The sequence below is a fragment of the Chionomys nivalis genome, chromosome 16 (assembly GCF_950005125.1).
Source record: "Chionomys nivalis chromosome 16, mChiNiv1.1, whole genome shotgun sequence".
NCBI classification, from domain to species: domain Eukaryota; kingdom Metazoa; phylum Chordata; class Mammalia; order Rodentia; family Cricetidae; genus Chionomys; species Chionomys nivalis.
Window position 1 is genome coordinate 47,973,999 of NC_080101.1, and position 26,648 is coordinate 48,000,646.

The 26,648-nt window shown below is 42.0% G+C and overlaps 1 protein-coding gene across 1 annotated transcript in view; it reads right to left on the minus strand.

Annotated features, from left to right (window-relative positions):
* Arfgef1 (ADP ribosylation factor guanine nucleotide exchange factor 1) overlaps positions 1–13,730 on the minus strand; it is a 95,370-nt gene extending 81,640 nt beyond the window's left edge. The window contains exon 1 of the mRNA XM_057790301.1: positions 13,047–13,730. Coding sequence (XP_057646284.1) covers positions 13,047–13,170 — 124 coding nt within the window. The 5' untranslated portion in view covers positions 13,171–13,730. The remainder of the gene's footprint in view (positions 1–13,046) is intronic.
* Positions 13,731–26,648: the final 12,918 nt, after the last annotated feature.

Consider the following 26,648-nt stretch of genomic DNA (forward strand, 5'->3'; position numbering starts at 1 on the left):
TAAATTTTTGTTTTGTTTTGTTTTGTTTTTCAAGACAGGGTTTCTCTGTGGCTTTGGAGCCTGTCCTGGAACTAGCTCTTGTAGACCAGGCTGGTCTCGAACTCATAGAGATCCACTTGCCTCTGCCTCCCGAGTGCTGGGATTAAAGGTGTGCACCACCACCGCCCGGCCTAATATTTTATTTTTATCTCATAGATTAGTGCTGCTCTCTGCTTTGGTGAGAAAAACTTCTTTTTGGAGTGGACCGAAGTTTTACTGTAGACTCAGATTCCTAATTGATCAATGTGCTGAACATAGGCCCTAAATAAGACAGAGTTCAGAGAATACGGCAATAGAGGGTGCAAAGAATGCAGGAGGAAGAGTGTTGTGGAACACTGTCTTCCAGCTATGATATGGCTGTTGTCTCATGAACTCACAACTGTGACTTCTTGAACATGACCCACACAAGCCTAGGTCTACCAGCATTCCACCATGGATGAGGGGAAAACTCACCTGGCTTCAACCCTCCTGAGGAGCCACTAGAAGTTAATGGCTGCTAGGGACGGTTCTTTTTGTGGTGTTGCTATTGGTAAAGTTGGCCATGTACCTGTAAATAATCCGTCACCTATGCACATGTAAACAACTAAGATCACTGAGAGTCTCTGTCTCTCTCTCTCACACACACAAATAATAAACGGTGGGGGTAGAACTACAGGTATAATAAAAGTCGGTCTATGCAGAATCGTTGAAAACTTACACAACTCTTCAAATTTTCAAATGCACTATCAAAACTTTTTGTGAATACAGAAGAATCCGCCTGCTTTCTTAAGTGGAAGACAGAACTAAAATTCTATCTTTATGATGAATTTACAACACTACCACAAACCCAGAGAACATACATACCCGAGAGAGTCACTGAAATTCTATAGAGCAGTACTGCTATATAGAAATGTATATAACTATTGATGTCATTTGTTCCTTTGCCTATTAGTTCTGTTTCATCCTTTTCCCTTTTCCTTTCCTAGTACCACGGATTGAACCCAGGGTTTCACACATGCCAGACAAGTGGTCTCCCTCTGAAATAAAGCCCCAAGGTTTTTTTACTCATTGACTGGTAAAGTTTTGTTTGTAGAGGCAGGTTCTTAAGTAGCCCAAGCTGGCCTCAAATTCATTATGCAGTTAAGGAGGACCTTGAATACCTGACCCTCCTGCCTACACCTGTCAAATGCTGAGGCTGCAGGATGTGCAATCTTTATAGCCATGCAAAATGCCCAACCTTTTTCTTTTCCTGATAGTTCCTTTCTTTCTCAATTTCCTTTTCTCAGTTGCAACTTGTCTTACCAACATTCATTGCAGTTGTTAACACTACAGATCAGGACTTTCTGACTTTAGGTCAGAACACAAGGACTACCTAAATAGTGCAGGCCCACATTCCAACTCCAAACTTGGTTTCTTGTCTACAAAATGAAAATAGTTCAATTTCTTAAGCATTCAGGAGAGTTTTGAAGACCAAGGAAGATAAAGTCAATACGTATTTAACTGGAATAGAACCCAGAATACACTAAACAAAATTAACTGTTTTTTTTTCTATGACTGCCTTGGAAATCAGTGATTTTTTTTTTTTAAGCATATTTCTGGGTGCTGGAGAGATGTGCCGATGTTTAAGAACATTTGCTGCTCTTGTGGAGGACCTGGTTCAGTTCCCGGCTTCTATACTGTGGCTAACAACCTTATCCATACCGGCAGTTCCAGAAAGATTTGATGTCCTCTTCTAGTCTCTGAAGGCATAGTACAAAATGGTGCACAGATATACACAGGAACTCACACACACAAAAATCCTTTCTAAAAAAGAACACACTTGTGTACGTGCCCATATTACAGTGTCCATATGTGTAGAATGAGGTCTGGAAATAAACATTTCAAAATGTCAAGTGCTTCAATGAAATAATCCTTCAAATATAATCTTATACATCCCATCAGCTCCACTCCTAGGTTATCTGCTTAAGAGAAATAAGAACTTATGTCCACAGAGATTTATACCCAAACAGTCATAGCAGCATTCTTCATTCAACCCAAATGTGCACCAACTGATGAATAGATAACAAAATGTGGTACAGGGTGAACATAGCCAATCTGGAATGCTCCAAAATTGAAAACTTTTTGGGTATTATGTCAGTGCTCAAAAGATTTCAGGCTTTAGAGCATTTCAAATGTCAGGGTTTGGGTTCCCTTGGCCAGTAAAGTCTATGCAAATATTCTAAAATCTGAAAAACTCTGAAGTCTAGAGCACTTTGGATCCCAAGTATTTCAAATAAAGGACCTATATTTTCCTATTCATTAACAAAATTGAGGTTTGTTGATTTTGTTGTTGTTTGAGATAGGGTTATACCCCGGCTTACCTAAAACTTATAGTTCTCCTGCCTCAATTTCCTGAAATTTCAGATGTGTGCCATTGCACTCAGCAGAGTCGTTAACTACAAAGGGGAACTTCAAAAGCATACTCAACAACACAAAACCTCATCAATGTAGACCATTTGTACACAATGCTCAGAAAATGCATTTCTAGAGACACATTAGGAAATGTGTGGAACGAAGAGAAGCAACAAAGATGTCAATGGGCACTAGGGTCTTACTGAGCTGGTGAAACACTATGGAACTGAATTGATAGTGACTGCACAATTCAGTAAACACATCGATAGGTAGAATTTACAGTATATAAATTATACTTCAGTAAAGTTGGTGTCTGCATGCACAGGTACGCGTGCATGTATGTGATGACCAAAATCTATCTGCACATCTTGTTCCTTGGGATTCACTTTGTTTCTTGCAACAGGGTCTCTCAATAGGACCTGGGATTCACAAACTAAGCTCCCCCGGTGCTGGGACTTCAAGAGTGTACTACTACAGTGGGACTTTTTACAAGAGCTGAAGGGATGACAGCAGGCTGTCGTGCTTGCAAATCAAGCACAATACCAAGCAAATCATCTTTCCAGCCTCATTTTTTTACTTACTAAATTAACAATGGTTGAAATGCAGCTTAGTCTCTTGCCTAGCAGGCATGAGACCCCTGGTTTTCATCCTCAGCACTGTAAAACCAAAGAAAGGAAAGGGGAGAAGGAAGAGAAAAGAGCAAAGAAAAAGAAAGAACTGCATATTCCCACATTGACAACATCCTGGTGGTATTTCTTTTTTAGTTTTACTTTTTAAAAAACCTCAAAAGAATTGTCTGTTGTCTTTTTTAGAAAAGGTGAAAACTAAATTGCCAATTTTAATGAAATTATATTTATATAAATATAAATAGACTTCAGAAAATGCCATATAAATTCTCATTTCTAACTCATGCATCAAAAATTAAAAAGTATTTGGCATTCATACCTTGGCTACTTATGTTTTTATTATCTCATTTCTTAGACAATTCTGGATAGGCACTGGCTGTGAACAGCTGATTATATGACATTTGGATTCAGAATTGGAAGAAAGAATTATGACTTCATAGTTTCCTACAGTTGATATCGTGATAGAAACTATTTCTAAAATGTTTATTCTTTTTCTGAATGATAAGATAATGTAGGCTATATAGACTAACAGTATCATCTATCTACATAGACTTGCTACACATGAGAATGTAAATGTATGTAATTGTGCTTAAGACTCTTTTTCCATTTAATTAATGTACATTAAAGTCTCATATTTTATAATTAATACATACCAAGCCCTAGACTGCTTCCCAGATTCTGAGACAACCAGGGAAGAGCCCAACATATAATTTAATATATTTGCTGTATTTTAAAAATGAAAATCCAAATTAAAAAATCAACTTGGTCAGAGAGGTTAGGAAAAACTTTCACTAGTTTCCTTAGAATTACCATAAACGGCTGGGCAGTGGTGGCGCACGCCTTTAATCCCAGCACTTGGGAGGCAGAGGCAGGCGGATCTCTGTGAGTTTGAGGCCAGCCTGGTCTACAAGAGCTAGTTCCAGGACAGGCACCAATAACTACAGAGAAACCCTGTCTCGGAAAAAAAAAAAAAATACCATAAACGTAATGACTTCAGCAAAAGTTTATTCTCTCAGTTTTGGGGAAAAGTTCCGATGAGTTTCTGGTGGTTTCCCTTGACCGCAGCAGCATAACTCCAAACTCCTCCTCTATTTTCACAGTGCCTTCTGTGTGCCTCCATGTTCCACCCTCTTCTTGTAAGGGCGACAGCTACTGGATTGTAGTGCCCACTCTAAATCCGCAGTGACTCATACTGAAATCCTTAATGAATTGTGTATGCAAAATTCCAGAAGGATCCAGACAAGGGAAAAGTTTCTCATTAGAAAAAAACTTTTTCATTGAAAAAAATTCTGACAATTCATATTTGAATTTGTTTTATATCATTCTTAGTAGATGCTGAGATTCCAGATATGGGCTACTGGCTTAGTTCTGTTTGTTGCCATGATAAAATACCAACAAGAGTATTCAGGAGAAATGGAGTTTAGCTCCCAATTTCAGACTATAGTCCAGTCGAGAGCACAGAAAGAATGAACCCATGTTTTGCCTCAGCTCACTTCTTCCTTTTATGCAGTCTAGGACCCAAGGACTAGTGCAGCCCACTTTTAAGTGACTCTTTCATTAATATAATCAAGATAATAACCCTCAGACATGCCCACAGGCCAATCTGATCTAGAAAATCTCTTACTGAGAGACTCTCTCCAGGTGACTTGAAATTTGTCGGTGTGACAATGAAAATTGACCATCACAGCCACTATATTTTGAATTGTGTCCTTTTTCTTAGTATAAAATCTCCTGTTATCTCCTTTGGAAAAAATCGTAGAATTCCCAAAGGAGGTAATAGGAGATAGAGACAGCTTTGCAGGAAATGATGTTTTTATATATATATATATATACACACACACACACACACAATACATGCATACATATATAATACATACATACATATGATACATACATGCTTCCTGACCTGAAGGGGTGGAAAGACTGTAAGAGGCAGAGTAATAAAAACCTGGAGTCAGATATTAGGGGTTGAGAAATCAGAGCAGCACAGCAGCTAGCCACTACAGAGACCGTTTACCTCTACCAGTGCTCAGACTGCATCTCCAGACTCCATCTGTCTCCCCCAAACACCAGACTGGCACTGAGCTCCTGTCTCCTCACGCCTTATAGTCCTCTCTCCATCCAGCCATATCACTCCTGTCCTCACCTTTGTGTGAGCTCTATTTCTCTTTTAGATAGATTCAATCTCAAGTAGCTCAGGGTGGCCTTGAACTAACAGATCCCTCTGCCTGTCTCCTGGGATTAAAGGTGTGTGCCAGCACTCTCTGGCCTCTAGTGGCTTAGCTTTGCAGTTTGATCTTCAGGCAAGCTTTACTTGTTAAAACACAAACAAAATATCACTACATCAGTGTCTTCTGGATACAACACATATGAACTCACAGGGTTGTGACAGCATGCCAGACCAATCCTAGCATGGAAAGTGGAAGTAGACATGAAGTCCCTTATCTAGCAGAGCTTTGACTGATGGCTGCTGGGAGGAGAGCAAGCTTTCTTTAAGTGTGTAGCACCTGGTAAGCTGACTATGATCCTGCGAATGGCCACATATCTAAGAATACATAGACAACACAAAAGGACTTGGTAGGAAAAAAAAAAAAGAGTACACAAAGTCAGGTTGTTGGGAAAGGGGCGTGTATCTAGGGGCAGGCAATAGGTGGTGAAGATGATCAAAACACACTGGACATCAAAGAACTAATACATTTTTTATTTTTAATTCTAGGATCAGGAATGTAGTTCAATGGTAGAGAGCGTTCCTAGTGTGTATTAGGCCCTGGGGTCAACCCCTAGAAAAAGGGGGGAAAAATCTAAAGCAAGGCATAATACAGCACATCTGTAATCTTAGCACTTGGCTGAGGGGGCATATGGGGGCTGGGAGAAGGAGATGAGTTCAAGGATAGCCCAGACTATATATCAAAATATCAAACTGCTTTAAAAAATATAAATAAAATATATGTAAATACACGACAATAATGTTTACTACAAAAGAAGCCTCAAAAGCCAAAACCAAATAACAAAGTCAACACATACACAACCACTTTTTCTGCCAAACCTGGTGATTACATGCATGCAATCCTACCACTTAGGAGGCTAAGGCAGGAGGATCACCAAATTAGACACTGAGAGACTGTCTCAAAAAACAAATCAAACCCACAAAACAATGGGAACAATGTATCTCCTCAGCTTGTCGTCCCCACCCCCAACTCTCCAGAGGTCAGATACCACAGAACACACCTGTAATCCTAGCACTTGGGAGGTAGGATTTGGGAAGAGCAGACCAAGGTCAACTTTACCCACACAGGAAATTCTAGGCCAGTTTGCCTCTTTTTGAGCCCCTTTCACAAAAAGAAAAAAAAAAAATCCTCTCTGGCTTTCCCACAGATAAAAGCCCAAACCTGCTCTTCTCACTTCCCACTTCCCCCAACAACACAGGTCTCTCTGTTGTCCGTTACTTCATTTAGGTATCAGTCTGGAAAGAAGACTGAATCTCTGTCACTTTTCCTCTTCAATGTTGTCACAAAGAGAAGCCTCTTCTGGCAGGCAGCCCCTTCTGAGATGTTTCTTCAGATAACAACTGATAATACTTATTAATCAATAGTTTCTATGATCCTCCCCCTACTAAAACATTAACTCCTATGAAGGCAAGCTTGGTTCACAGTGTGTGCCCAACATAGGTGCACTACCCGAAACATGAAGAATCCCATAATTAAGCAAGCGACCACCTAATTAATTTCTTTTCACCTTTGAGATAAGGTCTTACTATATATTGCCTAGACAGTCACAAACTCCAGGGCTCAATTTATCCTACTCTCTCAGCCTCCTAAGAGGTGGAGCTATAAGCATAATCAGAAGGAATATACGTTGTGGGGCTGGAGAGATGGTTGGCTCAGCAGTTAAGAGAACTGACTGCTCTCAAAGAGAACCTGGGTATGGTTGGTTCTCATCACCCACATGGCCCCTCATAACTGACTATAGCTTCAATTGGAGACAATCTGATGATTTTATCAGACCAGGCAGTTGTGTGGTGCACAAACATACATGCAGGCAAAACATTCATATACATAAAATAAAAATTGTTCAAAATAACAATAATTTGCTTGTGTATTTTACCTTGTCAGATATTCTTCCTCAATTATGTGAGGAATATCATGACAAACACTTCTTCAAATTACTTTCTATTCACAATTTTATCTATAAGATAAAGATTATCAGAAGAGTCAATTTATATATTCCTCCAGGTGGGAGGAAAAAAAGAAACAAAAACTAAGTTAATACTAAAACAAGCCTTGACCATACCAAGTACCTTCCCAACAAAGGTCTCAGGTAGCGCAGGCTGATCTTGAACTCCTGACCCTTCCTTCTATCTCTACTTCCTGAGTCCTGAGATTACAGGTATAAATTATCAAGCCTGGTTTATGCATTGGTGGAAAATGAAGGCAGGGTGTCCTGCATACTAGATAAGAACTCACCAATTGAGCTTGCTGGTTTTGGTTTGTTTCTCTTTTTGCTTTGAGACAGGATCTTGTGCTGCCAAGGCCAGCCTAAAACTCCTAAGATTATTCTGCCTCCACCTCCCAAATGCTGGAATTACAAGCGTGCACTTCCAAGCCTGGCTTCCAGCTGCTTAATTCTGATTACTGTTTTCCCAACACAGGACTGCTCAGGACTGTCTAGTTCCGGCCACTGTATTATCTACTTAGTCTTTTCTCTTAAGTGGTGTTTCAAAGGAAAATGTATCCTTGAGACATAAACTACATTAAGAGGCTGAAAAACAAGGTCAAATAAGTTTATGAAAAAGCTAAAGAAAATTCAGCAGGTTTTTTTGGAGATTTTTTTCAGAATCTTTCATGTGCATTTTAAATTTCCAAAATGGGAGCAAGATTATACCCGACTGCAACCTGAACTTACTTTGGCAACCCAAATTTATGGGTAAGAGTTTCTCTAAGGCTTGGCCTTAGTGTCACTGGTCATTGTATTCAAGGCTATTTTGAATCAAGGGTCCTTAAAACAACCAGAAATGTGAAAGACCAATATAAACTGATTTCCCTTTTCATAACATAAACTCTTCTTCCCTAGCCAACTCAAAAATTCAGGCAGCTCAGGTACTGACTGCTATCTTTTACTCTAAATAGCAAGGTAGCCTTGCTAACTGATTTAAACTTAAATGTGTTGGGGTGGGGGCTTGGAGCAGCTCCCTGGGTAAACATGAAGCCCTGAATTTGGACCCCAGCACCCACATAAACTAGGTACGCACGGTGGCATGTTATCCCAGTGCTGGGAGGTGTGGAGACAGGGAAATTGAGGGTCCTCACTGCCCTGCCAGACTTACAGAGATGGTAATTTCCAGGCTGAATAGAAGACTGTCTCAAAATATAAGGTAGAGAGAGAGTAACAGAGGAAGATAACACTGGCTTGTAGCATCCGCGCATGCACACATGAGCAAATATACCCATAACTAAACATGCACACACAGACTGACATAAATATTCTGAAGTTATTCAGTGATGTCACATGCTTGTAAATGGTGCACAGTAATTCCCCCAACACACGTATTTTTAATACTACCACCTGAAATAAGAGTGGCTCCTGAGGCAGAGATGAGGAAGTTCTGTAAGATTTGCATCATGATATTAAATTCCTCTTTCTGACTAGACAAGGTCAAAGTGGCTCACACTTATCCCAACACTAGGGAGGCCAAGGCAGGATGACCGCTGCAGTTTGGGTTACTCTGGTCTACATAACTAGTACCAGGCCAATCAAAAATACCTAGAAAGACCTTGTCAAAAACATAAACAAACAAAGAATTAATAAATTATATGTTTTGGGGTAAATTATGTTCATGGGTAAGAGACTCATAAGAAAGCTAAGTCAATAGGATCACTTCACAGTATGATGAACAACAGAAACTCATATCCTCTCTGAGCAAAACTTACTTCTCTAAAGGGTTCTTCTTTCTATCGTTCTCTGGCATCCCTCTAGCTCTCCCTGTCCTATCACTGACTCAAATTCTTCACTTCTTAAACCTTCTCTCCTACTTTATACCAGTGTCAGTTTTCAGCCATCAACTTCAATTCTGACATCGGTAGCCATTTTTCACAGCTATCTAGAGGCAGAAGTTAAACTAGCTTAGTTATAGCCTAACATCAAAGAAACTCCTCAACCTAGAAGTCTCACTGGGGGAGGTCCCAACTACACCTTAAAGATAAACAATGCCACCTTCAAGCTCAATCCTGAAACAATCCTAAATTCTTTGAAACTAAAAATAGCTCAGCTGTTGTCTCATCTGCCAGCAGATGGCCGGACTATTTTTAATGCAGGATTCTCAAGAGCAGGCATGGATCACACTAAGCTAGAGCAGCCTAGAATCCCCTCACCGCTCACTGCACAGAACTGTAGTCTGCAGGGACCAAGAGAGGGCAACCTGGAGCTGTTCCTGGGCCTGTGGGCTTCCTACCAATTTAACAGGGAAAGGCTCTTTTAAAACCATTCCTTAAAACAAAATTTAGCATGTTAAAAAAATTGAAATAAGTTTTAAACAATTGTATACCCTTTAAATTTATGCTGTTTGTAAAAATAAAAGTTCCTTTGTGTAGTGTCTGAGAGTGGAAAAGGATTTTGCTATGAAACCCAAACAAGTGGGCCTACAGCTCACTCCTGGCGATCCATCTGCTGGAACTCTGTGCACCAGCCCCTGCGCCTAGCTTATACAGTTACAAAAGGTTACTTTTAAGTCAAAACACAATTTAAGAATTCATGATAAGCTATAATTCTGAATGTTATTTACAAAAAACTTATTTTTAATTGGTCATTATAATAAAAGGATAAACTTATTGCAAATACCAATGATCTGAATTCTACTTAAAAGCCAATACAATTATTTTCAACTGAAAAAAAGAAAGGATCAAAGTTTAGTACAGCCTATTTTCTTGCTTACTGTCCATCTCCTTTCAGCTCTATGTTAAGTGCTCAATAATATCTGAAGGCGGAATGAATATAAACAGGAATCTGCTCAAGTTTTTTTTTCTTTTTTTTTTTTGTATGTTTGTTTTTCAAGACAGGACTTCTCTGTATGGCCCTAGCTGTCCTGGAACTAGTTCTGTAGACCATGCCCACCTAGAACTCACAGAGAGATCTGCCTGCCTCTGCTTCGCAAGTGCTGGGATTGAAGGTGTGTGCCACCACCATAAAGCAATGATTTTAACAACAGCCACACACACCTGCAATGGTAGCATACACCAGTAATCCCAGAATCTGGGAGGCAGAGGCAGAGAGATATCCACAAGTCCCACAGTTCAAGGATAGCTTGGTCTACATAATGAGTCAGCCAGGAATATATAGGAGTTATCCCAAACTTAACATTAATGGATGACAAGAAAGAAAAAAAAAGTCATCAGGGTTATTTACCATGAGATTGCATACTGAAAATGTGCTTTATAGAGGGCTAAATGTAACTTTTATGAAACGCAGAAAATGCCTCTTATAAAGAAAGTACTCTGGTGCTGGTTAACTGGCAAAATCTGTCTTAAAGAACCATGGCAGTTGGTGCACAGAGTTTTAGGAACTCCTATGCCTAGAAGTGCCAGGACCTCAGTTAAGGGAGTTACAGACTTTCTAACGATGGCAAGGACACTAGATGCACACATTAACAGAAGAGTGCATTCACATTCATGGCACATTCATTAAGTCCAATACTCCATTTGACAGAGAAATTCCATGCATAGTAATACTGCAATGTACTAAAACTAGGATTTAAACTAAGGATCATGACTTTCATTCCAATGAACCTTTAATTAACATGTTTATTTCTATTAATATTCAGAAAGGGGAACTACTTAAAACCTGTAAATGTTTAAGCTTTAACATAGTGAAAATATATTCTGGGTTGTGGCTATAGTTCCAGTGGTAGCATGCTTACCTATCAAGTATGAAACCCTGAGTTCCAACCCCTGTATTGCACCTCTAAAACACTGCACGATGTGCTTATCTTAATCCCAGATTTCAAGAGGCAGAGACAGGTGGTTCAGGAAAATTCAAGTTGTCCTTAGCTACAAAGGGATGTTAGGCCAGACAGGTGGGTCAGGGAAATTCACGTTGTCCTTGGTTACAAAGGGATGTTAGGCCAGGCAGGTGGTTCAGGAAAATTCAAGTTGTCCTTAGCTACAGAGGGATGTCAGGTCAGGCAGGTGGTTCAGGAAAATTCAAGTTGTCCTTAGCTACAGAGGGATGTCAGGTCAGACAGGTGGTTCAGGGAAATTCACGTTGTCCTTGGCTACAAAGGGATGTTAGGCCAGACAGGTGGTTCAGGAAAATTCAAGTTGTCCTTAGCTACAGAGGGATGTCAGCCCAGCCTGCTTAAAGCCTGTCTCCATGCTTCTACCACTCCACCAAAAAAAAAAAAAAAAAAAAAAAAAATTGCTCATACACACTCTAACATGACAAATCTTAGTTCTTAAATACTAAAGCTTTTAATTTGAATTGATGTTCTTTGCTCTGCCATGTTATTGATAACCCTACAGAGGACAATTATTTTAAAAATTCTAAAACCACTCATATCACCCCAATTAATAATGATTCCTTTCCAAAACCAAATATAAATTCAGTTTTTGCAACTATACAACAGCATTCTCACTCATCTGAGTTAGATGTATCATTACAAGAACAAAATGGGAACTTAAGACCATGGAAGGGGTAAAAGAAAAAACTATTTAAGTCCACTAGACTATTACATTAAAATTAAAAATAAAACAGTAACAAAAATGCCGTTTAAACTGAAATCCACTTGATGTTTTTCATATTACCAATTTTAAGAATTCAGGAAAAAAAGGAGGAAACTACAACATTTACAAGTTAAATGATAGTCTCCCACGGATCTCAAGACTTGGATGCAAAGTTGTTTTTACGCTGCCTTGACCCCTTACTTTAGCATAAAGTTATTCAAAATATTTTTCAAAACCCTTCAAAATATTTTTTCAAAACCCACTTATAACCAGCTTAATTTCTTGCAAACCTAAAATGCTCTCACTCAGGGCTATAAAACAAAAGTGTAAGCATTAGGAATTTATCTGTACTTTAAATGTCCTGGTTTCTCCCTTAACAATTTCCTCATTGCTGAATGCACCAGGCCTACCAAGGGCCCCCTCAAACAAATCATTATCTGCCTACTGTGGTTCTAGGTATTGTTTGGGTTTTTCCCTGCTGCGGCTTCATTACCCTGGGTCTCTGCTGTCTGAACTATAAATCACAATTGAAGCTTGAGAGCAGCTGCCACTGTCCAGACATGTGGCTGGTGGGTGTCATTGTCTTTTACATTTCGCTCATTCCACACACACCCCTTTCTGCGTTACCTAAAGCCAGTTTATCTAAAGGTTCTTTCCTTCCCCATTTTCACACCGCCACCACCACCCCTGAATCCCCGGTCTTGTTCTTCCAGGTCAGCCCAGTAGGCTACATCACTACTCATTTTCCTGTGGCAGAGAGAAGACAGAACTCGGGGACCTTTTGCAACCCCCTTTCTCGAGATTGCCAACAAGGGAACAACTTCAGCCTAGCTTTCCCAAAGTACCACGCCAAACGATAAAGTTATTGTAATTACGATACGGAACCCTCCCCCACGCCCGAGCTTGTCACATCGGCCCCACCTCAATTTCTAAGCTAATAAACAACAGCTCATCTTCTGCTCCACCACAAAGGATGACATTCGGTCCGCCCCGCCAGGACCACTGACAAAAAACCAAAAACAAAACAAAACAAAAAAGCCCCCCCAACTCCGTCCGGTGGAACGCTCGAACACAGGTGCCCCGCGATCCTGAACCATCTCGAGTTCCCCGGGCCCCGCCTGGCCGCCCTTCCTCCTCCACCCTGCCGGTGCCCCGCCGTCCAGCCGAGTTGCTGTCAACTCCAGCCGGGCGACGGGGCCAAGGGCTCCCAGGACGAGCCGCCCGCCCGTCCGTCCGTCCGTCCGTCCGCCAGCCCCCCTTCCGCGGCCCCTGCCCGCGCCGCGGCCTCCTCCCCGCTCACCTAGGGCCACCTCGCAGGCTTTGCGCAGCTGGGAGTGATGCGCCTTCTTCACTTCCTTGTCGGCCAAAATCTTCTCCAGGGCCCGAGTCAGGAACATGTTCTTCGTCTTCTTGCCCTCATACATGGACGCGGAGGAGGAGGAGGAGGAGGAGGAGGAGGTGGTGGCGGCGGCGGCGGTCCGGGCGGCTGGAGGGGAGGCGGCGGAGGGGGACGGGGAGAGAGAAAGGCGAGGAGGTGGCGGTGGGGGCGAGGAGGCGTGGAGGGCAGCGGCGCCACCAGGAAGCGGCAGGCGACACGGAGCGGCCGCGGGGACGGCAAGGGCGTCGAGAGCCTGGCCGCGCTCGAGGGGCCGCCGTTCGGGGGCCGCGCCCGTCGGGCCTCGGCGCCTGTCGGCCCGGGGGTCGCTTCCCGGCCGCCCGCCTCACTCGTCCCTCCGGCCCGGCGGCGGCGGCGGCGGAACGCGGCCCGGGCGGCCGTCTTCCCGGGGCCGAGGGCCTAGGCGGCAGCGCCTCACACACCCGGCGAGCGCGAGGCTGCCCTAGCTACCGTGGGGACGAGCACCCGCCGCAGCCGCGGACTGGCCTCCATCACCGCCGACCTGCCCCGGACGCCATGTTGAGAGGAAACGACGCGTCACGCAGCGGCCGAACGGCTGCAGAGAGGAAGCGGCGGCGGCGGCGGCGGCCGTGCCAGCCCAGAGCTGCCGCGGCGCCGGGAGGCAAGGGGCGGAGGGCGGCGCGGGAGGAGCGGCCGGAGCCGCGACTCTACGGCGGCCTGGCGGGGACTCGCAGCCTCCCGCGTTCGCCTGCAGGGCAGTGTGGGGCGTGGCGGGCGTCCTGCGGCGTGGAGCGGGGGTTTGGGCTCCCGCGGGCCGCTGGGGTTGCGGGGTAGCAGCACACCGGGAGCCCCCCGAGACCGGGCAGAGAGGACCCCTGGCTACCGGGCAATGGCTTCTCCAACTTCCTGGATAGTCCGTCGCTAGGAGCAAAGTCCCTCGCGGTCCTGGGGCCACAGAAACACCCGCGTCGCTCCCTCAGACGCAGCTGATTTCCGCCTGCCGCACGGGGTCTAAATTTCCTTCCCAGGTCTAGGAAATTGCTATCCTTGACCGACCCCTCCGATTACTTCAGGGACGATCTCTTTTGCAAAACGTAAGCTAAAAACCAATGGATGAGGATTCAGGAATGTGTTCACTTTCTTATCTCTCTGTAAGATAAGAAAGTAAGCCCTGGGTTTCACGTCCTTCCTGATTGAAGTTACTGTGAGCGCAGAAGGTATCCAAGAGGCCCCGGTAGGGTTCTGTACCTTTAATCCTGAGATTCCGCTCAGGATTTGAAAACCGGTTTCAGAATGGAAAAGCTCTAAGTACGAACTGATACTCGTGACCATGCTGTGCCTGTTTTAAAGCCAAAGAATTCACAGCTCTGCAGTGCTTCTTTCTGAGCGAAAACGTTAAGAATCCCATGAAATAAATGGAGACAGTTTACAAGGGGATCTGGGGCGCATCTCTAAGTTCCAAGCTATTGCGTGGCTCCAGCAGCACGGGTCCCTGTTAGGATGTTCTTTTCCTTAGATGCTTTAGCTGTGAACTCATCCTAAAGCAGCCATCCTAATGCAGAAAGATGTAAACGCTGCAAAGTGACAAGACTTGGGACATGCAAAAAGCCAAAGAAAATAACAATGGAAAATCTGAAGGTGACAAGCAATTAATCAAATATTAAATATTAAGCAATTAATTAAATATTAAGAAATTGGTTTAAAGTGTGTTTGTCCTGAGAAATCCATAAATCCATTACATTCATTTTAACACCAGATTCTTGGATATTAGAGCTTCATTGTACTCCTACACCAAATAATAACGTCCCCTCTGTTATACATTAGGGGAGCATACTCCATTTCTGAATTGTCTTTGCTTCATAGTGCCAGGGTTGTGCCAGATTCCACTGTAAATACCATCAGATCAGCAAACCTGCCTCAGTTCATAACTGCATTAACCTTCTCTAGCCTTCCCTGCAGCTAGATGTAGCCAGTAGGTTTAGCTCGTAAAAGCAAACCTATGCAAACAGAGACTTTGAGAAACTACCTCCCATTCCCTTTTCCTGTCCGTGGCCACATAGTAAGGAAAGCAGAACTGCAAATTAAAGGACATTCTGGGCCTGCCAATTACTCTTGGAGCAGAACATCATTATGAGTACCTTTTTTGAATTTTACATGATCAAAGTAAACTCGTGTTTAGCTGTTTTATTCTAAGCAGCAGACATGCGTGTCAAGAATGAGCAACAGAAGACGGGCAGGGCACATGCCTTTAATCCTAGCACTTGGGAGGCAGAGGCAGGTGGTCCTCTGGGTTTAAGGCCAGCCTGGTCTACAGAGCAAGTTCTAGGTCAGCCAAGGCTACAGAGAAGCTCAAATAGATAAATAAAATAAACCCAGAAAACAAAAAAGAATAAGCGATAAGAAATCCTTGCCTCTGAAGAGCTCACAGTATATTTAGTTGCATTCGTCACCATCTGTAGCCATTTTGTCACCTTGCTTACTTGTTTGTTGGTTGCCTGCTTCTCTCATAGGAGCAAAGACCTCATCTATTTTCTCCTGTATCTACCATCTACTGTGTAACGGGCACAGGGAATTCTCATGATAACACTTGTCAGATAGAAACTCGGATACATGAAAGCCATCAGACAAAGTCAGCTATGATATCTGCCCTTGGGTAGCTTACTGAACGTAGTAGGTAGAGACTGGCTAAGTTAATGACTAGTGGATATGTAATTGCAAAGTGGGTGTGAAGTCTGATTAAAGAGTGCCAGCAGGCAGTCTTGTGTAGACCTTAGATTCAGGGATAACTAGCCAGGAAAAGGGACAGATAAACTGGACCCTGAAGAAAGGAGAAATTAGCTAAACTAAGTCAGCGAAGACTTTTCTATGCCGTTTATTGGTGTGGAGGCCTCTTGGCAAATTTTAGGAACAAAACAAGGTGTGGGCACAAGGATCAAGAGGAAGTTAAGAGCAAATCATAAGAACTTTGTGGGCCATGTTATGTGTTTGGGTTACAGCAATGGAAATCTGTTGAAGATTTTTTTTTAAGTGAGGGATGACAGGATCAAATTGGTGGTTTCAAAATACATACATGCATGAAATTTCCTAAAAAATTTTAATACCACTGCTGTATGGTGAGTGGAGGGGACGCAGCAAGGATGTGGCCTGAACAGTGAAGAATTTGTCACAGCGGGGCTGGATGGCTTGTTCTATGACCCATGGCCACCAAGCAGAGCCTTGAGAGCATATCTTATACAAGGGCCGTGTGGAGCTGGGCTGGTCCATCTGCTCAGGATAAGAGCTCCACTCATTTTATGAAAGTTCTAAAAGATTTTAGAGATGAGAGAAGGGGGACAGATTTGAGGTATATGTTAGCGGTGGGTGGGACAGTTAATAGGAAATTGGCATCAAAGATAAAATGCTCAGAAATGCGAGGTTTTGAGTGAAAGCCAGGTTGTGCGGATAAGTTACACTGGTATTGAGATTAAGGCATTTAATTTTCAACTTTAGGAAAAAACACTCCTGTGATATGACTTAATTGTTCAGAAGGTAAGGTTTTTCTCAGGGGACCATTCCAGTTTCTCCCTTGTTGGGCCTAGAACCCCGCCCAAGAGGTGGGAATAGACTGGGGATGCTCAGGAGGGCAGCACTCCCACCTGCTCAGAACTCAAGATGTTAAGTGACTTGAAGCAAAGATGGGATTAGATTCTAGAGTAGAGCTGATATTCATGGACCATAAATGGGAAATGCTGTGTTTAGTCTGCTGTTGTCCAGAGGCTAACAAGCTCAGGTGTTGTATAGGAACCTGAATGTGTGCACAGGTATTTCTCTACATTTCCTTTTGCTTTTTATCTGTAATGTTTGGATTATTCAATTATTTAAGTAAGCCTCCTCAGTGTTCCTTGCAGTTTTCCAAAACTTTCAACTTCTGTTTCTGAGTTGCTCACCTTATCTCTGAATTTTTTTTTTCTCATTATTTTTCCTTTATCAGTAACCTTGCTGTATGCTGTCTGCTTTGGCTTCTTGCTTTGAAAAACTTTCCCACTTTGGTTCTAAGGAGCCAAATAATAGCAGATAACAAAAGCAATAAGAGACTTTGCTCTGAACGTTAGTGTGTCTTTCTCGGTATACTCTATCATGATTCTTTTAAATATATTTAGAATATGAAATTTAAATAAAGATGGACTACGTTTTTAATTAAGGATGGATGAAATTGACTGTGGTTGGAAAAATATTACTTAATATCATGTTTACTTGGCTGAAAGTACAATGATCCAGAAGCTTTTCATGTGGTCTCTGAATTCCCTCAGCTTTCAAACTTTGCATGATCTGTCCCCTGATTTAATGTGGAAAAGGAAAAACCTACCCAGCCTAGCTTCATTGGCCAGGGCCCTGCAGAACTGACTAACAGGTAAACAAGAGCAAGCAAGCAATTACTAACATGTCTGTCTGTCATGGGGACACATGGCTACTCAACAGTGGGCTGCTTAGAACTTGGACTTGGAGGCATCTTCAGGAACGGTACACTTTTAGAGAAGTAACAAGGTAAACAAAAAGAACTTGGGAAGTAAACATGGGGAAATGGAAGATAAAGACTGCTTAGTAAAGGTTATCATGGGGACTTTTCTGATGAGGTCTTTAGGCCAGTGAGCATCCAGAATTGTCTTCAGTTATCGACCTCTCAATAAAGAGAGGAGGGTACTTTTGTAAATTTGTATGCTGGGGACTTCTCTGATGAGGTCTTTAGGCCAGTGAGCATCCAGAACTGTCTTCAGTTATCGACCTCTCGATAAAGAGAGGAGGGTACTTTTGTAAATTTGTATGCTGGGGACTTCTCTGATGAGGTCTTTAGGCCAGTGAGCATCCAGAACTGTCTTCAGTTATCGACCTCTCGATAAAGAGAAGAGGGTACTTTTGTAAATTTGTATGCTGGTTTTAGTGAAATAGTCTTTAGTCTTGCAGGGGATGAGAGGTTTCCTTGTGTGTATTTCTAGTTGCCTTTGTTTCAAAATAGTGTACCAGTGTAGAATGTTTTAGAGTGTCATATTCAGCCACTCTCTACTTTCCAACCAATTTCTCAACGGTAGTGATATTAATAGTTAATATTTATATAAGCTTATTATGGGAAAAATACAGCAACCCAAATGAAGGTTCCATTATTAGCCCTCATTTGTAAGTGACTCTAGCCCGTTGTCGCCGAGCTCCTTGTCCGTCCCCCAGCTGCACATACTCACACAGAGAACCTTCAGATCTCCCCCTGTGTTTTATTCTCACCCCATCTCCCCTCCCGCAGCTGGAGTATCCGCCACCATCTGACTTTTGTTTACTCTCCTCAGCTCTCCCAACCTTCAGAGCCCCTTCAAAATTCTGTCACCTCCTGAAGAGGTGACACTTATCTCCTTCCCTCTGTCTTGTCACCGCATTCCTACCTCACACTTTATATATTGGGGCAGGGTCCCTCGCTGAACCTAGAGTTCACTAGAACAATGTGTCAGAACCAAATATGTTTGTAGCTTGCCAGAGTGCATGCATGCTCTTACTAATAATTTTGTCCTGTTCCTTTGTAATCATGTATGTGTATGCATCCATTTGAAAATGGCTTTTCAGTAGTATAATGTCATAATATGTAACCACGTCACCTCTTTTGAAATTACCCTCAACTACGAGTACATTGAATCAAATGTTAAATATTTTAAACTTTTTATTGCAATTATTATCCTATACATTAATGTGTATGATTATAAAATTGTATATTAATTGACTATAATATGCAATAATTATACAACATTTTACATATTGTATATAATATATCACAACAAATATATTAATTACAATAATTATTGTAACAACAATAATAAAATTAATTTCAATAATACAATATTAATTGTATATAATACATAATTGTATAAAATATATAAAATTGTACATTAATTGTACAATAATAAATATAATTTATACACTAGTGATTCTTTTATGTGTGTGTGTGCGTGCACATGTGCACAAGTGTTACAATGCATATGTGGAAATGAGAGGATAAATTTCATGAGCTCTCTCTTTCCGCCATGAACATTCTGGGAAAATTGAACTCAGATGATCAGGCTAGATGACTAGGCAGGCTAGATCAGGCGACCGAGTCATCTCACCAGACCTAATGACTTGGTGAGTACTAATCTTTCTGATGAGATCAGAATTTTTAAAAAAAATTCACAGTGACCAAGTATGGTATCAGCACTCAGGAGGCAGAGGCAGACAGATCTCTTTGCATTCCAGGACAGCCAGGAGTGAGACCTGTCTCCAAAATGAAGTAAAATAAGTAGACGAATTAATCCATGGGACCTTTAATGCCTAAAAGCCTGACATTAATAAATTGAACACCACCCCAGCTCCAGGATCGCAGCATGTCTATGTCATCATTAAGCAATTTGTAACACTCTGCTCACAGACCCTATTTAAGTGCTCAGCCTCCTTAAAGAACCAGAGCTGTATGTGTAACTAGCATGAACCTGGAAGCCCTCCCCTAAAGAAGCCATGCAGCCTTTGCTTCCAGTGCTGAGTCAGGAAGACCTCTCTTAAAGGAGCCAACACCCCTACTCACCACTAGCAAACAAAAGCCCATTAGAGAAAAAAAAAATGACTACCAAGAAACTGTGCTAAACTTTCTTTTATTGTGTCTAGAATTTATTTTTAAGCTCTCTCAGGTATTATGTGATTGTAGTTGCCCCATGTTGGCACACCGATTTGTTGACAAAGGCTGCTTGTTTGTTTCCCAGCTGCCCAGACCCGAATAATAACTCAGAAACATTATTAATTAAAACACTGCTTGGTCTTTTAGCTCAGGCTTATTATCAACTTGTTATTTATTATCTTAAATTAGCCCATTCCTATAATTTTTGTCTTACCACAAGGCTCATGGTTTACAAGTAAGGTTCCAGGGTGTCTGTCTCCTTTGGCAGCTACATGGCGTTTCCCTGACTCTGCCTTCTTTTTCCCCTCTATCTCTGCTTGGAATTCTTGCCTTGCTCTATTCTGCGCTGCCAGAGGCTCAAAGCAGATTCTTTATTAATTAATGGTAATAAAACATATTCACAGCTTACAGAGGGAACCCCACATCACCTATTGTTATGCAAAACAACACTTTATGCAAAAAAAACCATACTCAAAATAGATCAAAATGTAAAATGCAAATCTCAAAAACATTTAGATATAAACACAAGAAAGTCTTTGTGAGTTGAGGTTAGACAAAAAGAATAACAACAAAAAAGAACCTTAGATATAACAACCAAAGCATAATCCCTAAAGAGAAGAAAACCCATTGACAAACTACAATTTTTAAAAGCCATGTCTAAAAGACACCATAAAATACAACAAGAGATTGAATGGCTGCATCACCCTGAAACAAGCTGTAGGGACCCTCAACTGTGCAGTGGTCTCCATCACACTGGTCTGTGCATCTTTGGGCATTTTCTTGGGTCAGCTAATTGGTGTAGGAGGGTTCAGGTCACTACAGGCAGTGTTATCCTCAGGTAGGTGAGCCTGGTTTACATGAGAAAAGGTGAGCCAGTAAGCAGCATTCACTGCAGATCCCGGACTCCTGCCTCTGACTGACTTTCCAGAACTATAGACTGTAACCCGAAAGAATAAGGCAAACAAATCCTCTTCTCCTCCTCCCCTAATTGATCAGTGTTTGATCACAATGAGGAGATGCAAACTAGAATAGAAATAAACTGGAAAATGAGGAAAGGATTTTGAAAAATTACTTGTTTGACAAATGACTTATACACAGAATATTTTAAAATACTCAAGAATAGAAAAATCAACACAATTTAAAACTTGATAAAAATCTTGAAGAAAGTATTCAACATCATTGCCCATTAAGGAAACGCAAATTAAAACTTCAGTGAGATACTACTGTACACCTGCTAAGTAGCTAAAATAAAAAATGCTGACAATGTGAGGGGTCAGGATGTAGGTCAATCTCATTCGCACGTCTTGCCGACAGAAGTGCAAAATGGTACGGCAACTCTGGAAAAGGGTTCTTACATAGAAAGTTCAACACTTAACAAAGGGTCTGTCTGGCCTGGTGCTGTTGGGGCACACGCCTTTAATCCCAGCACTTGAAGGCAGAGGCAGGTGGATCTGTGAGTTTGAGGTCAGCCTGGTCTTCAGAGTGAGTTCCAGGACAGCCAGGACTACAAAGGGAAAATTCTGACTTGAAAACAAAAACAACAAAAAACAAAATGTATATCTCTGTGAGGACAATTAAAACAGGCTCAGATTTTAACCATTCTAACAGGTGTAAGATGGTATCTCAAAGTTGTTTTGATTTGCATTTCCCTGATAGCTAAGGAAGTTGAGCATGTCCTTAGGTATCTTTTGGCCATTTGAAATTCTTCTGTTGAGAATTCTCTGTTACTAGCAGTTGATGTAAGAGAAACCAGCCCACTGTGAGCAGTTCTACCTTTGGACAGCTGATCCTGGAGTTATGGAAAAGGAGGCTGAGCTTGACTCATGGAACACAAGTCATTAAGGAGCCTCTGGTCTCTGCTTCGTCCTTCTAGGTTCCTGCCTTGAGTTCCTGCCCTAACTTCCCTCTATGATGAATTGTGATGGGGTGTGTTAGCCAAGTAAATTCTTTCTTCCACAAGCTGCTTTTGGTTGGAATGTTTTATCCTGGCAATATAAAGAAAACTAGGACATTCATGTCATTTGGACACAGTTAAAGATAGCTTCTACATACAACATCTTAGGTCCACCTAAAAAGCAGTATGCTGAATAAGAGAGAATTATCTAAAAATAGTTCTATGCTTGCTCTTACGATCTGTATCGGAACTACTCTTTAAAAGCTGTATGTTAAAGACTTGGTCCCAATCAGTGTTCAGAAATGGGGCCCTTGTAAGGCCTTGATTCATTAGGTTCCAACTTCCCCAATTAGTTCATTTGTGGGTCCATAGCTTGATTGGTATTTAGAAGTGATTGAAAGGTAAAGCTCAACTGAAAGACTACTAAGGGCATGTCCCCTTAGGGTATGTTCTCTCTCCCTATCTCTGTCTCTGTCTCTCTCTCTCCTCTTCAAACATAAGGTAAGCAGCTTTGCTCCACCAAGTGCCCCTCCCCATGATAAACTACCTTAATAGGGGCCCAAATGCAATGGATACAAGGACCCTGGACTGAAATCTCTGAAACTGTAAACCAAAGTAATTATTCTTTTCCTTTAAGTTGATTTTTTTTTTCAGAAACATCTAAATTTGCTATCTTTAGATATTCAATATGCCCAGCGGTCAACATGTCAAAGTCTTGGTCCCTAGCATGACACGATCAAAAGGGACTCTTTACAGAATGGGGCCTAGAGAGACCTTTGGATCACTGAGAGTGTGCCCTCAGAGGGGATTGTGGCATTGTGCCCTTCTCTATTTGTCACTTTCTGTGTGTGACCATGACATAACGACTTTGTTTTGCTATGGGCCCATACTTTGCTGTGCCTCACAGGCCCTACACAATGGGGCCAATGGATCATGGACTGGAACCTTCAGGAATATGAATCACGGTAAACACATCCCTGTCCTCTCTTCCCTCACGCCTTACTTTTTCATTCGTTTGTTTTAGTTTTTGTCAAGGTCTTTCTATATAGCTCTAGAGCTTGCTATGTAGACCAGGTTAACCTTAGACTTGCAGGGATCCTTCTGCCTCTGAAGTGCTGGGATCATAGGTTTATGTGCTGGCTGATTTTATGTCAACTTGACACAGGCTAGAGTCATCTGAGAAGGAGGAACCACAATTGAGAAAATGCCTTCATAAGATTGGGCTGTTGGGCATCTTCTTAATTAGTGATTGATTGTGGAGGGCCCTGTTCATTGTGAGTGTTGTCATCCATGGGCTGGTGGTCCTGGGTTCTATAAGAAAACAGACTGAGCAAGCCATTGTGAACCAGTCAGTAAGCAGTACCTGTTCATGGCCTCTGCATCAGCTCCTGCCTCCAGGCTGCTGCCCTGTTTGAGTTCCTGTCCTGCCTTCCTTCAATGATGAACAGCAATATGGGAGTGTAAGCCAAATAAACCCTTTCCTCCCCAACTTGTTTTGGTCGTGGTGTTTCATCAAAGCAATAGTAATCCTAACTTAGACCGTATATAGCCCCTTGAGCAGCTGAAGTGTTTTTTTTTTTCTCAGTAAGTTGAGTATCTCAGGTGTTTGCTATAGAAACAGAAAGCTGACTAATATGTACAATGTTATCCATTTTATGGCACTCCCACAAAGACAAAAGCACAAAGATTAAAATACAAGTGGTTAGCGATTGTCAGATATGGAGGAGGTGTGTCTGTGAAGGATCAGGCCGGTATTCCTGGGAGTGATATAACTTATTCTCTACCCTCATTCTGGTGGTGGTTACACACATGCATGTGTTAAAGTTTATAGAACAGTTCATGAAAATAAGTCAGGTTTAATCTGATAACTTTTATTTGAACTCAGTAGCACATTTTACACTTAGTAGTACTTTTTTATTTTTTACCTCTAGAAGACTTCCGAATTAGAAACCACTGGACACAGGGTAGAGAAAATTCATTCTGGAGATATCTCTTTCATTATTATAAATTTCTCATTTGTTGTGGGAGGAAGCCTATTGTTCATTCCCGGCTACCCAGACTCCCAAAATAATCACACAGAAGTTATATTATTTAAATCACTGCTTGGCCAATCACTTAAGTGTATTTCTAGCTAGCTTTTACATCTAGAATGAACCCCTTTTTATTATTTTATATTTTATCATAAGCTCTTGGCCTACTGGCAAAGTTCCAGCTGGCAGCTTGCATCTTTCCCCTTTTTTGGCTACATGGTGTCTCCTGACTCCACTTACTCTCTTAATACAGCCTGGTTATATTCTGTTAAGCCATTGGCCAAAAGCAGCTTCTTTATTCATTAACCAATAAAAGCAACACATGTATAGAAGGACTTCCCACACCACTCACTGTCCTCATTTGTCTGATGATTTTTTCTTCACAAAGGAATGGGTGTGTAAGGTCCTTCACACACTTTAATGTATTCATACTCAAAGCGTTGTCTCAGCCTCATTAATATCTGGAGCTGGCTAGAAAGACAAAATACTTGGTTTTCCTTAATGTACTAAATCAAAATATTTCTTTAAGAGACCTGCTGGGGGATTTGTAAGCGCTCCAGTGTGAGGGATACAGTTTCATAGGCAAGATGCAGGTAGATGGAGACAGTGCCCAGCCAGAGCCGAGTAGGGAAGCAGAAGACCCTCGAGATAATGTGCAACTCTCTAAGGGATCTGTCCAAGAGCCAGGGTGAATCAAAACAGCCTTAGAACTTGGGTTCATACAGGACTGGGGATGTAGCTCGGTTGGTAGAATGCTTGCCTAGTGTACATGACGCCCTGGGTTCTAGTCTCCAATATCATGTAAACTGAGGTCACAGTGACACTTGTAGTTCCAACACTGAAAAGTTACGGGCAGGAGGTTCAGGAGTTCAAGGTTTCTTTGGATACATACTGAGTTTGAGGTCAACTTTGGAGGTCTTATCTTAAAAAAGAAAAAAGGGAAACCTAGTTTGTAGGTGCAAATACAAATGTAATACATTAGTATATTTTCTATTTAGCCTGCAAACAACCCAGTAAGAGAGTAAACCATTGGTGGTATCTCATACGAAAATGTACCCATTGGTTGTGTCCTTGAATGACCTTTCCCTGATCATATCCATGGTAAGGTGATCTCTCCAAATGCCATCACATTGAGCTCCCACACACAAATTTGGGGCACGAAGGGAACACAATTAATTTCATAGCAGATCCCATAATTTGTTTGTCCTTACCATCAGCAAAGGAATTCTCCCCTTGGCTGCGTTTCCATTTTTGTTTTTAATCTCATTCAAGGCTGCATTTGGCATTAGTTTAATGTTTCTCCTTGAACAAAAATGCTGTAGCAATTATAGCATTTGATATGAATCTCCCTGGGCATGGAGGAAGGGTTTTTAAGGAGCAGAGAGAGGCAGGGAGCTTATACTGTGTCTTCTGCGCTCACTGTCATCTTGAATATGTATTTTTTTAATGTTGAGATAGGTAGGTAGATAGACAGACAGACAGAGGAATTTGAATTTTGAATTCCAGGTGTTTGCTGCAGTGACTTCTCAGTCTCCTGCCTTCCTTGACTTGAAACTGGTGTGCCCTGTGCCACATTAGAAGAGATTAGGTAGTTGTGGCTTCTCTCAGATGTTCCATGGCCACATAGTGCCAGGGTGCAGAATCCTCCCTGCTTGCCGCTTGCTTCTGCAGTTGTGTATTAGGGACAACTTATCTGAAGAATGCCTTTAAGAAAATTTTGTTCCTTTTGCTAAAATTGTAAATCTCACTGTTGTGATCATTTATTAGCCATGGTCGATAGAATCACCTGTAGATTTATTTCAACATACAGGATGAAACTATCAAAAATATGAACAACTCTTCTTACTCCATCCTCTTCTCGATATGACTTCCAACACAGCACAAACTCATCCCCTTGCAGTTCCCCTCAACATGGTAGACATGTGAGCAGACCTGAGAACAGTTTGAACAGCCCAACCGCACATTCCCAAGGTGACAACCTCAGCTCCATAGTTTTTAATCTGAAAAAGCCCAGTGGCACCAGAAAAATTCCAGTACTTTCTGCCAGCTAAACATTATAGGCAGAAAGCCCCCTGTTTCCCCTGTTGGAGCAGTCACTTTAAAGAGTTTGCAGTGTCAAGTTCTCTGATCCTCTGAGATGTAAGCGCTCTCCCACTCAGAACTATCCGCACAATTCTTGGTCTGCACCTATCTCTGATGGCCCAACCTTGATTGACAAATGCTCTAACTCACATTGCTACCTCTTCTATACCCAATATACCAGGAGTTTGTCTCCTTCCCACCCATCTTGCCTTGCCTTCACCACATGCCAACTTTTAAAAGGCCACCTGCTTTTTTCCCTCCCAATGTGCCTGAGTTCAGTTCACATAGGCTATCTTCCTTATGTGTTAAAAACTTCCATAGAAGTCTCCTGGAGGAGTTAGATTTGCCTTACAGCAGTCTGTGGATAGTGGGGACAGCAGCATCACTGTCCCCTGGGAGCTTTCAGATGTTCCCCACTGATTTGGAGACCCTGGGGATGTAACTCAGCAATCTGTGTGGTGTAGGAAGAAGCCCTTCTGTGTATGTGTTGCTTTTATTGGTTAATGAATAAAGAAGCTGCTTTCAGCCAATGGCTTAACAGAATATAGCCAGGTTGAAAAAGATATATAGAGAGAGTAGGCAGAGTCAGAGAAAAGCCATGTAGCCACCTGCAGGAGACAGACACACTGGAACTTTGCTGGTAAGCCACAGGCACATGGCGATATACAAAGTAATAGAAATGGGTTAATTTAAGATATAAGAGTTAGCCAGAAATATGCTTAAGCTATTGGCCAAACAATATTGCAAATAATGTAGTTTCTGTGTGGTTATTTTGGTTTAGGGTGGCTGGGAACAAACGAGCAGCCTCTCCCAACTTCTGTGTTTCCTAAAAATACTTTTCTCTTCCACTCCCTTTTTTCCCTTTTCCCTCCCCC